Source organism: Hordeum vulgare, chromosome 7H (assembly GCF_904849725.1).
Source record: "Hordeum vulgare subsp. vulgare chromosome 7H, MorexV3_pseudomolecules_assembly, whole genome shotgun sequence".
Lineage (NCBI taxonomy): Eukaryota > Viridiplantae > Streptophyta > Magnoliopsida > Poales > Poaceae > Hordeum > Hordeum vulgare.
In genome coordinates this window covers 417,613,785-417,625,596 of record NC_058524.1, presented here as the reverse complement: position 1 = coordinate 417,625,596, position 11,812 = coordinate 417,613,785, and the positions used below count along the sequence as shown (strand labels likewise).

Genomic DNA, 11,812 nt, shown 5'->3' with positions numbered 1-11,812 from the left:
TCTTTGCAAAGATCAATCCAACTCTTCAGTTTATGACAAGTGGCATAGTGCATGTGTGTCATTTGTCGTAAGTTGAGAGTTTTCTCAATTATTCTAGACCCATTTATTCAAAATGTTTTATATCTTAAATCATGCGTCTAAATCTCAAACCGTTTTTATCATTGAATTTCTCTTTAATGAAGATGTAACTTTTGTGTAAAACTGCTCCAAAGTGAATTTTACTGATTTTCATGAAGCGGAATAGTCCCAAACATGGAAACGCTCCATCCCATGCATGTCTGGTATGCCTCAATTGTTTTTACATCCCTTGTAGTGTTATGCTTCTTTTTTTAACCACCGAATAGTACAACTTATTCCGTTTGTAAAAGGCTTCTACTAAATCCATAAAAAGGAATACAATAAATAAACTTTATTGGAATTTTAGTTTGAATGCACATTCATGTGTTTTTCGCATACAATAAATCTAAATACACCTTCGCACTGGGCTCTGTATACGTGATTAATTGCCCTTGGATTCTTCCAGTACGTACACCTTTGATCATCACAAACACACACCTTTTACAATTATCTAAATAACTAAATCAAGCATAAGAAAAGAAAAAGAAATACCCCACGAATCTTCATGCAAGATCAATGATATAGAATTTAGATGTGCAATACTTACAAGGGCGGGCCCAATTCAATTCAAGGGTATTCAGTTGAATACCCATAATTTTTGCCAAGAAACCATGTATATATAACATATACCATGTGTATGTATCGGGGAAAAACGAAAAAATACAGTAAACCAGGCCAGCTAACGATTTGAACCCAAAAATGAAGACTAGCCCACACCCCGAGATGGCCCAAATCGCTGCAGCACGAAGGGCCTGCACGCACGAGCCAGAAATCCATCGATAGCATAGCGCTTCGGTAAAAAGAAATATCGCAAAAGAAACCGACGCCTCCCATCCATAATTCCATTTCCATCCGCACTCGAAGCGGTAGGGAATGGCGGCTGGGCGGATCGCCTGATCGCACGCGCGCACGGTGGCACAGGCAGGCGGCGCGACCACATCCATCTGTTGGCTCAATCCAACTTTAATCCATCTCTGTAGTCGACAGCAGTGGGCATTGCCGCATTGAAGGCTCGCTCGATGCGTTCATGTAGATAATTTGATGCGTTTGTATATCTTAATACATCTTTATACTCCGATGTCAATATTTGGCTTTTTTTTCTTGTGTCGAATCTTATCTTAGTTGCCTGAAATCTATGTATTGTTACACACACTGCTGGTTACGCGTGTCGATGCATCATCTTCGTTTTCCGTTGCCCAGTAGACCGGCTGTGCGAGCCTCATCGAACACCAAGAGTATGGATACAACAGTAAGTTAATTTATCTATTTGGCTTTCTTTTTAGTATATACGAATTTGTAGTTTCTTTGCAGTGAATCATAAATTGTTTAGGCATGAGCATTTGAATTTTCCACATGAATTATGGTGATATATTTGGTTATACATGGCAAAAGTAAGGCTTTATGCCATGGAAAAATTGACTTTGAAATTTTGAATACACATTCTTTAAATCCTGGGCCCGCCCCTAAATACTTATCTCACATCTAGACGTATTTTAGCAAAATCCTTGATAAAATGACGCCTTCTATTGAGTTTCTTTTCTAGCTTGCCACTATGATTGAGCTAAATCTCAAGAAAAAACATTTGACACGCAAAATGATCAGCTTTTGCCCCAGCCATGTTAGTAATATCATAGATTGCAAGCACGGAGGAGGCGCAGGACACTATGACACCAGTCAACCAAAATGGACGACAAAGGTGGTGATGCACGGCGATCACGATGCGGGTCAACTAGCTGCGGGTGAGGACACCTAGGGCCGGTACCTACGACGGCAATGAGACGCGGCAGCTCAGGTCAATATAGCGATGGCGCTGGGTTTTTTGGGGAGGGGATTTTGCCGAAATATTACAACTGGAGTCTGCAGACCAGTTTTTTGAGCTAGTCCATTAACTTTGTTGAACCTCACACGCTTTAGAGATGGGTGGTCACCCCTCAAAAAAGAAAAAAGATGGATGCCCAAGTAAAAAAAAAAATCAGTTTTCTGCGCTTAGAAATTTTTGGACATCAATGAGAGTTCCTGGGAAGGGAACAAGTTTGGCATCGGGTTTTGCTCCTCAGACGGGGCCAAACCGCTGCAGCTGCTGGTCTCGGCCGCCACTGACAGATAGGCCCAAGTTTATCTGCCACGAACAAGAAAAAAGGAAACAGCTATGCACCTAAAAGAAGTCACTGACAAGTGGACCAGAACAAAATCAGACCAGCGGTCACATGACCTGATCTTAACACCGACTGACAGAACAGAAATACAGAACGGCACAACGAACCAAATCTTTTTTCACCCAACAGTAGCAGAAAACTCTCGATCTAAGCCAGCAAATCAGTGCATGATCTTTCCTATGTTGACAAATACAGTTCATCTTTACGCCGATCAGACGGCACAGACCGTGAGATTCTGAAGGGTACAAATATCAGTAAGTTCGTGTAAACATAAACATCAACAATTTAGACAAATTGTAGCTGATCATCTGAAGATCTGAAAGTTCACGGGACTGCAGAACCTTCGCCAAAAACTGAATCAAAAGTGCAGTGCCGCAGCGAAATTTATGACCAAATCAAGTTCTATTATTTTCATCCTACAACAAAACTGCCAAATAACACGATCCGCAGCGACCACAATTAGCTTGCCGCTTGACCAGGAAGCGGCAGATCGATTCAACAAATCCGGTTTGGGTATATGGCAGCCTGGAGACTAACCTGATCATTTACATTTTACAGATGGAATGGAATGGGCTCATGAACCATTCTTGTAACTGGATGAGGCAAGGTCTTTATGATGAAGGCCGCAGCTCGCCTCAGTTGGCCATTGCAACACCCTCCTTATCCTTGATGAAACGACCCTGTTAAGTGAAACAAGATGCACACAGCTTGTTAGAATGAGATTGATGAAACAAACTGGAGTAACAGACTAGTCCCTGTGATGCATTAGTAGTCTGCACACCCAAAATATCAAATGCACAAGCCAGAACCACCAGGAGTACTGTCTCGTGTTTGCCGGAAATTAGGTACAAGAGCAGAAAGATACTTAAGGCGCAGTGTTCGATTCATTCCAAGTGATGTGTGAATTCTTGGTAATCGTCAAATGAAGAAGGTCAGCGCGGGACCATAATTTCGAGGTTATCTTTACATAGCCATGTGGAGAGCTTCAGTTCTGTATGATAAGTTCATTCAATTGTTGCTGGGACCAGAAGCTGGATCTCTAATCCACGATCTACACCCAGATTCCCGGAGGTATAGAATCTGATCAACCTCTATCCCAGATTCCCATCAACGCCATTTAGCAGTTCAGATCATTACTGATGCAGTATGTACCCACACATATTGCTAGATCACAGACACGATAAGGAAACTGCAACAGGTTCAGATACGGCAGAACGCGATGCGAAGAATTACCTTCAAGCGCGGCCGCTTGACGGCATTGAGCCGGCGTACCTCGTACCGGATCCGCTTCGAGAACAGCCGGGCATGTCGCTTCTCCTTATACCGCCTCACCCGCTCCGCCCTCCCGGACACCTCCGGCGAGCTCCACGTCGCCGCCTGCCGCGGCGGCGCCACATCCACGAACACCTCCTGCAACGCAACGAGACTCCGTGTCAGGATTCACGAGCGCGCATCGTCCCCCCGAGTCCGAGAAGATAAAGGGGGTCTTAGGCTTACAGAACCAAGCTCCAGCTTGGGCGTCACGTGGCCCGCCGCGCCGTCGATGTAGAGGGACCCGCGGCCCGCCCAGGCGGCCAGGATCTCGTCGTAGTCCAGCTTGAGCAGCGGCGACCGCGCGGAGGCGGCGCCCGTGCTCGCGGCCGAGGAGCACGAGGATGACGTGGTGGTCGTCGCGGTGGCCGCGCTAGGCGAAGAGGAGCTGCTCCTGCAGTACACCCACCGCTCCCTCCCCCGGAGCGCGCGCCGCGCAAGGTCCTCCTCCCCGCCAGCAGTCCCCGCGGAGGCGTCCGGGGAGGGGGTGCACGAGGGCGAATCCCCTTCGCCGCCGCCGGAAAAGGAGGAGGAGGACAGGCCGAGGATGTCAGTGAGCGACGGCGCCGCCGCGAAGAGAGTCGACGGCGCCTCAGGATGCAGCGCGAACGGCTCGAGCTGCTGCTGCTGCTGCTGCTGCTGCTCGTGCCCGCATCCATCCTCCACCGCCTCCTCCGTGGACGGCGACGCCAAAGCCGAGGGTGGCGGCAAGGAATCCTCCGCCGACAGAGATTCGGCAGGCTTGTCGACCTCCACCGCCTTGGCGAGGTGGCGGCTGAGGCTGAGGTACTTGGTCTTCTTCTTCTTCTTCACCTTGGCCCGGCGCGACCCTCGCCGCCGGCCGCCGCCGCCGCCGCTAGCCATGGCCTCGGAAATACTTCACTACAACCTCAAGGTGCTCCCTGCAAAATGGGCGACAAGCATGGGAACATGAGCACGGGAGAAGCTATTTGGAGGGAAAGCGAGGGGATCTCCCGCGGCCGCGAGCAGGGTGGCGCGGGGCCAGCAAAGGCGAGGCGCTTTTTCCATGATCCTGCGCGGACGTGGCCAAGTTTTACTGACATGGCGACGCCCCATTGGCTGGCCGGATTGCGGTGCTCGGGGTCCTACGGGATCTGGTAGGGTGGGGTTTTAACGGCTTCACGGAGGTTTTGTGATGGGGTGGGCGTTCACATCGTCGCCGTTGCGACTTTAACGCCGGTGCTACGTCTTGACCTTAATCTCGAAACACGTTTTCGTCCCGCTTTATAGATAAAGCACATAGTCCAGCATCTAAACAATACAAACCAACAAAGTGCAAACGTAGGAAATGCTGGGGCACCAGCACATTCCTGCCCAAGAAAGGAAAAGAAACCAAAAATGCCAACGGAGGGGCGGCTAAGGTGCACCCATGGAGCGGCGAGCCGCCGGGCAGCTGCCATCAGCGCATCCAGGTATCGCTGAAGCCTGCCGCGGTCTTGGGTCCTAACGAGCGGATGTCAAAGCTGTAAAAAGGCAAGGAATTTGAAGAACGAGTCAAAAGCACGTCGCTGAAAGATCCTTTCAATCACCATTTTGTTGCGAGTAGTCCAAAGGGTCCACATCATAGCTGCGAATAGCAGCCAGAACAGTCGGCGCTTACGGCCGACCTGGGTGGCCCGTACCTGCAGGAAATCTGCAAGGTCCGAGGCCACCCATTCCGGTCCGAGGGCCTCGCGAACAAAGCACCAAAGGGCCTGTGCCGCGACGCGGGAGAACAAAATGTGAGCGCCGGTCTCCGGGACATGGCACAACGGACAAATGCCGTTACCCGGACCATGGCGTTTCAACACCTCCGTCCCTGAAGGCAGACGATCTCGAAGAAGCTGCCAAACGAAAATCTTGATCTTCAGGGGCAACGGTGCCTTCCAAAGTGGGGATATCCACGGAAGGACAGGCATCCTACACAAAGCCAAATAGGCCGAACTAACGGAGAATTCTCCTGAGGGAGAAAGACTCCAGGAAACACTATCTCTGGACGACAAGGCAGGGAGGGGAACCACCGCCTGCAGGAGTTCCTAGTCCTCGACCTTAGCTGGGCCGAGGGGACGGCGGAACGCAACCTGCCATCCGTCCTCCACAGCAGACGCAGAGACAAGGACGGTAGGGTCGTCGCAAATAGCAAGAGCCTCGGGAAGCGCGAGCGTAAGGGTTCGCCATCCATCCAGGGGTCTAGCCAAAACTGGGTCTCTGCCCCATTACCCACCGAGATCCGCAGACCCAGTCTAATGTCGTTCTTGATGCCCTGAATGGATTTCCAGAACTGCGACCCAGACGCGAGCGAGCAGGCCAAGAGGGGCCTGCCCTGCAGGTACTTAGCCTCAATCAGTTGAAGCCACAGCCCCCCGTCTCCCTGCAGGATCCGCCACACCCAGCGAAGCATGAGAGAACCGTTCATGCGGCAGGAAGCTGGAATGCCCAAGCCTCCTCGGTCCTTTGGCAGGCAAATATCAGCCCATTTTACCATGTGGTATTTGGGTCTACCATCCCCTGCCTGCCAGAAGAACCTAGCCAACTCCTTATCAAAGGCGCTGTGCACCCCTTCGAGCAGAATATACATCCCCATCAAATACACGGGGAGACTCGCAAGGTTAGAGCTAATGAGGACAAACTTGCTTCCTTTAGATGTGAACCTGCCACACCAGGGCTCCGCACGGGACGTTACTCGTCCCACAAGCGGATCAAACCCATTGACCAAAATTCTGGACTTGGCAAGAGGCATCCCCAAATAAGAGATGGGGAGGACAGCCAGTTTGCAGTTAAGGTTGTCTGCGATCCTGTGCTGCTTAGCCTCGGAGTATCCCAGGACCACCACCTCACTCTTATCAAAGTTAATCTTAAGTCCAGACATTTCCTCAAAGCAGAGTAAAAGGAACTTAAGATTAGCAATGTCCGAGTCGGAGCCTGTGACCATGATCATGGTGTCATCCGCATATTGGAGGTGAGATACACCACCACCCGAGATGAGGTGACCAACCACCCCCTGAATATGCCCGGCGAGCTTTGCCTTATCCAGGATGCCGGCGAGGGCGTCGACAGCGAGATTAAAAAGCAGGGGGGAAACAGGGTCACCTTGTTTGACCCCCCTGGAAGCCTGGAAAAAGGGGCCCACTTCCCCATTAACATTGATCGTTGTGCTACCGGATCTAACCAGCTGCATGATCCAGGAGCACAACCTCTAGTCAAATCCGCGATGTTGCATCACCATCCTCAAAAAGGACCAGTCCAGGCGGTCATACGCCTTCTGGAAGTCCAATTTGAGGAAGACCCCCTTGAGTCCCTTGGACGCCACCTCGTGGACAATCTCATGGAGGGCAAGAATCCCATCATGAATCCGCCTGCCCTTCAGGAATGCGGACTAGAGAGGGTGAGCAATCCGTGCGGCCACAGTGGACAGGCGAGTGGTGCATACTTTAGCAAAAAGACGCGCCACCACGTTGATCAATGTGATGGGACGGAATTGCCGAATATCCGAGGCCCCAACTACTTTGGGGATGAGATCAATGACGCCATATTTAAGTCTGCCCAAGTCTAGGGTCCCAATATAGAATTCATGGAACATGGGCATGATGACCGGGCACACGGTCTCCCAGAATCTCTGGAAGAAAAAAACTGGGAGGCCATCCGGGCCCGGGGCCGAGCAAGCCTTCATAGAGGCCACCGCCTGACCCACCTCCTCCGGGGAGAACGGAAGGGTGAGTTCCGCATTCTCCTCATCGGACACCTGATTGGCAAGCGGCCAGAAGTCGACACTAAGGAAAGAGCCTCCCCGCGGCTCTGCCGAGAAAAGCTCCTTATAGAAGGAGTAAATATGAGATGAGATGTCCTATGGGCTCTCTAGAAGGGCATCCCCATCCCGGAGGAAGGGTATGACGCATTTCCGCCTACGGCCATTAGCGATGGCCTCAAAGTAGGCGGTGTTTGCATCACCCTTCAGAAGCCAGTTCTGGCCTCCTCGACGCTGCCAAAACAGTTCCTCGTTCTTGAAGATGTCCATGAGCGCGGCGTCGAGTGAATATCTACGGGCCCAGTCATCCGGGGAAAGACCTGGCCCGTCTGCCAAGTCATCTAAGGCCTTAATCTGACCCAGCAGGTCCCCTTTACGGGCCCGGAGGTCAGCGCCCAGATTCGCACCCCATCCCTTCATGGCTTGGCGCGCCCGCTTCGCACAGTGGTACCAGATGTCCACCGCACAGAAGACACGCGGCGGGGAAGCGGCCGCAAGGAGCCAGCGGTCACGGACCAGCTCACGGAAGCCAGGCTGCTCCAGCCAAAACGTCTCAAAGCGAAAACGACGGGATCTAGGGGGGAACCATCCCCCGACGAGAAGATCAGCGGCGTATGGTCGGAGCCAATCTGCGTGACCGCCTTAAGGCCACACAGAGGGAACATCACTTCCCATTGGGGCGACATAAAGACCCGATCCAAAACACTCCGGATGGGGTCCGCCTGCTTATTAGACCACGTGAACCTAGCCCCTACGCGGGCTATCTCACGTAGCGCCAAGTCCGCGATGCAGTCGTTGAAAAGACGCATTCGGGGCCTATCCACATTTGGAGAACTTTTGTCTGAAGCCCACCTAATGAGGTTAAAGTCGCCGGCCACAACCACCGGAGTGGTGCATCTCTCCACCTTGTTCCTTAACTCGGCAAGGAACTCCGCCGAACGGCCATGGTCCGCCGGACCATAGACGATGATCACCTCCCAACTAAGGTGAGCCCGTCGATCAGTGATGGCCATACTCACGAAGAACTCTCCTCGGTCCATGTCCTCAACCGAGAACGCGTCTTCCCTAACACCAAGCAAGATTCCCCCAGAGTGACCCGTCGCAGGGAGCCACTGCGAGGCGAACTGGTGACGGGAGAGGCTTTGGAGCCCGAGCATGCTAAAGTCCTGACGAATCATCTCTTACAGACCCACAATGTCAATCTCTTCCTGACGCAAATATTCAATGAGTTGCCGTCGCCGGCCAGAGAGGCCTAAGCCCCTGATGTTCCAACATAGGAGCTTCATTTAACAACCTCGTCTGGATTCCTAGGCCCCACAAGCGGGGTCGAGCTAGCCCGCCCGCCGACCATAGGGCGGGGGAGATCCTTAGGCGGCCGACCCCGGTGTCCCCGAGCAGAGGGAGCGGCAGAGGCGACAGGGCCACGGGAGGCAGATCTGGGGCCGGACCCGCTCACCTCGCGGCGGGTCTCGGTGGGGTTAAGACGGGTGGGGGCGCACCTGGGCTCCCGAGCATGCGGGAGCCCAGCCATGGGCGTCACAGTCCCACCGGTCACCAGGGATGCACCACCATCCCTAGTCTCTCTAGGACCAGGTCCGGGGTGCACCGGGGGAGAAGGGGGGGTCTGCCCGAGTAGCGAGGCAACATGCTTCTGCCAGCGCCCCCTCAAGCCTCTCTTTCGCAAACAAGGCAGAGATCTGCTCAAGAGGGGGGCCTTTCTCCCTCCGAAATACAATACCACTATCCGCAGCCACATCCGCCAAAGGGGGCACCATATCGCTGTTGGAATTATGCCCTAGAGGCAATAATAAATATAGTTATTATTATAATTCCTGTATCAAGATAATCGTTTATTATCCATGCTATAATTGTATTGAATGAAGACTCATTTACATGTGTGGATACATAGAAAAAACACCGTCCCTAGCAAGCCTCTAGTTGGCTAGCCAGTTGATCAAAGATAGTCAGTGTCTTCTGATTATGAACAAGGTGTTGTTGCTTGATAACTGGATCACGTCATTGGGAGAATCACGTGATGGACTAGAACCAAACTAATAGACGTAGCATGTTGATCGTGTCATTTTGTTGCTACTGTTTTCTGCGTATCAAGTATTTATTCCTATGACCATGAGATCATATAACTCACTGACACCGGAGGAATGCTTTGTGTGTATCAAACGTCGCAATGTAACTGGGTGACTATAAAGATGCTCTACAGGTATCTCCGAAGGTGTTAGTTGAGTTAGTATGGATCAAGACTGGGATTTGGCACTTCGTGTGACGGAGAGGTATCTCGGGGCCCACTCGGTAATACAACATCACACACAAGCCTTGCAAGCAATGTGACTTAGTGTAAGTTGCGGGATCTTGTATTATGGAACGAGTAAAGAGACTTGCCGGTAAACGAGATTGAAATAGGTATGCGGATACTGACGATCAAATCTCGGGCAAGTAACATACCGAAGGACAAAGGGAATGACATACGGGGTTATATGAATCCTTGGCACTGAGGTTCAAACGATAAGATCTTCGTAGAATATATATGATCCAATATGGGCATCCAGGTCCCGCTATTGGATATTGACCGAGGAGTCTCTCGGGTCATGTCTACATAGTTCTCGAACCCGCAGGGTCTGCACACTTAAGGTTCGACGTTGTTTTATGCGTATTTGAGTTATATGGTTGGTTATCGAATGTTGTTCGGAGTCCCGGATGAGATCACGGACGTCACGAGGGTTTCCGGAATGGTCCGGAAACGAAGATTGATATATAGGATGACCTCATTTGATTACCGGAAGGTTTTCGGAGTTACCGGGAATGTACGGGGAATGACGAATGGGTTCCGGGAGTTCACCGGGGGGGGCAACCCACCCCGGGGAAGCCCATAGGCCTTGAGGGTGGCACACCAGCCCTTAGTGGGATGGTGGGACAGCCCAAAAGGGCTCTATGCGCCAAGAAGAGAAAAGCAAGAGAAAAAAAAAGGAGGAGGTGGGAAGGAAGGGAAGGACTCCCTCCCACCAAACCAAGTCCAACTCGGTTTGGGGGTGGGGAGTCTTCCCCCCTTGGCTCGGCCGACCCCCTTGGGGCTCCTTGAGCCCCAAGGCAATGTCCCCTCCCTCCCACCTATATATACGGAGGTTTTAGGGCTGATTTGAGATGACTTTTCCACGGCAGCCCGACCACATACCTCCACGGTTTTTCCTCTAGATCGCGTTTCTGCAGAGCTCGGGCGGAGCCCTGCTGAGACAAGGTCATCACCAACCTCCGGAGCGCCGTCATGCTGCCGGAGAACTCTTCTACCTCTCCGTCTCTCTTGCTGGATCAAGAAGGCCGAGATCATCGTCGAGCTGTACGTGTGCTGAACGCGGAGGTGCCGTCCGTTCGGTACTAGATCGTGGGACTGATCGCGGGATTGTTCGCGGGGCGGATCGAGGGACGTGAGGACGTTCCACTACATCAACCGCGTTCACTAACGCTTCTGCTGTACGATCTACAAGGGTACGTAGATCACTCATCCCCTCTCGTAGATGGACATCACCATGATAGGTCTTCGTGCGCGTAGGAAATTTTTTGTTTCCCATGCGACGTTCCCCATCAATGGCATCATGAGCTAGGTTCATGCGTAGATGTCTTCTCGAGTAGAACACAAAAGTTTTTGTGGGCGGTGATGTGCGTTTTTCTACCCTCCTTAGTCTTTTCTTGATTCCGCGGTATTGTTGGATTGAAGCGGCTTGGACCGACATTACTCGTACGCTTACGAGAGACTGGTTTCATCGTTACGAGTAACTCCGTTGCTCAAAGATGACGGGCAAGTGTCGGTTTCTCCAACTTTAGTTGAATCGGATTTGACCGAGGAGGTCCTTGGATGAGGTTAAATAGCAACTCATATATCTCCGTTGTGGTGTTTGCGTAAGTAAGATGCAATCATACTAGATACCCTTGGTCACCACGTAAAACATGCAACAACAAAATTAGAGGACGTCTAACTTGTTTTTGCAGGGTATGCTTGTGATGTGATATGGCCAACGATGTGATGTGATATATTGGATGTATGAGATGATCATGTTGTAATAGATAATATCGACTTGCACGTCGATGGTACGGCAACCGGCAGGAGCCATAGGGTTGTCTTTATACTAACGTTTGTGCTTGCAGATGCGTTTACTATTTTGCTAGGATGTAGCTTTAGTAGTAATAGCATGAGTAGCACGACAACCCCAATGGAAACACGTTGATGGATGATCATGGTGTGGCGCCGGTGACAAGAAGATCGTGCCGGTGCTTTGGTGATGGAGATCAAGAAGCACGTGATGATGGCCATATCATGTCACTTATGAATTGCATGTGATGTTAATCCTTTTATGCACCTTAGTTTGCTTAGAACGACGGTAGCATTATGAGGTGATCTCTCACTAAAATTTCAAGACAAAATTGTGTTCTCCCCAACTATGCACCGTTGCTACAGTTCGTCGTTTCGAGACAC

At 51.3% G+C, this 11,812-nt stretch overlaps 1 protein-coding gene across 2 annotated transcripts; it reads right to left on the bottom strand.

Moving 5' to 3' along the window:
- Positions 1–2,627: 2,627 nt before the first annotated feature.
- Positions 2,628–4,681, bottom strand: LOC123411474. 2 transcript variants are annotated; one of them, XM_045104423.1, is made up of 3 exons: positions 3,771–4,681; positions 3,546–3,683; positions 2,628–2,953 (listed from the first exon to the last, which is right to left on the bottom strand). In XM_045104423.1, exons 1-3 carry the CDS (start codon positions 4,446–4,448, stop codon positions 2,909–2,911), a joined length of 861 nt encoding a protein of 286 aa, XP_044960358.1. In that variant the 5' UTR covers positions 4,449–4,681; the 3' UTR covers positions 2,628–2,908. The 2 variants fall into 2 exon arrangements, with proteins under 2 accessions (XP_044960358.1, XP_044960357.1); XM_045104422.1 differs by having other exon boundaries at positions 3,507–3,683; positions 3,771–4,651.
- Between the last annotated feature and the right edge of the window lie 7,131 nt (positions 4,682–11,812).

What these genes read in the sequence shown, in the direction of transcription:
- LOC123411474 (XM_045104422.1), bottom strand. Translation starts at nt 4,448, where the DNA reads ATGGCTAGCGGCGGCGGCGGCGGCCGGCGGCGAGGGTCGCGCCGGGCC. An exon ending in CCAAGCTGGAGCTTGGTTCT is followed by an intron (nt 3,684 to 3,770) that starts GTAAGCCTAAGA and finishes GTTGCGTTGCAG; the next exon opens with GAGGTGTTCGTGGATGTGGC. An exon ending in TCAAGCGGCCGCGCTTGAAG is followed by an intron (nt 2,954 to 3,506) that starts GTAATTCTTCGC and finishes TTCACTTAACAG; the next exon opens with GGTCGTTTCATCAAGGATAA.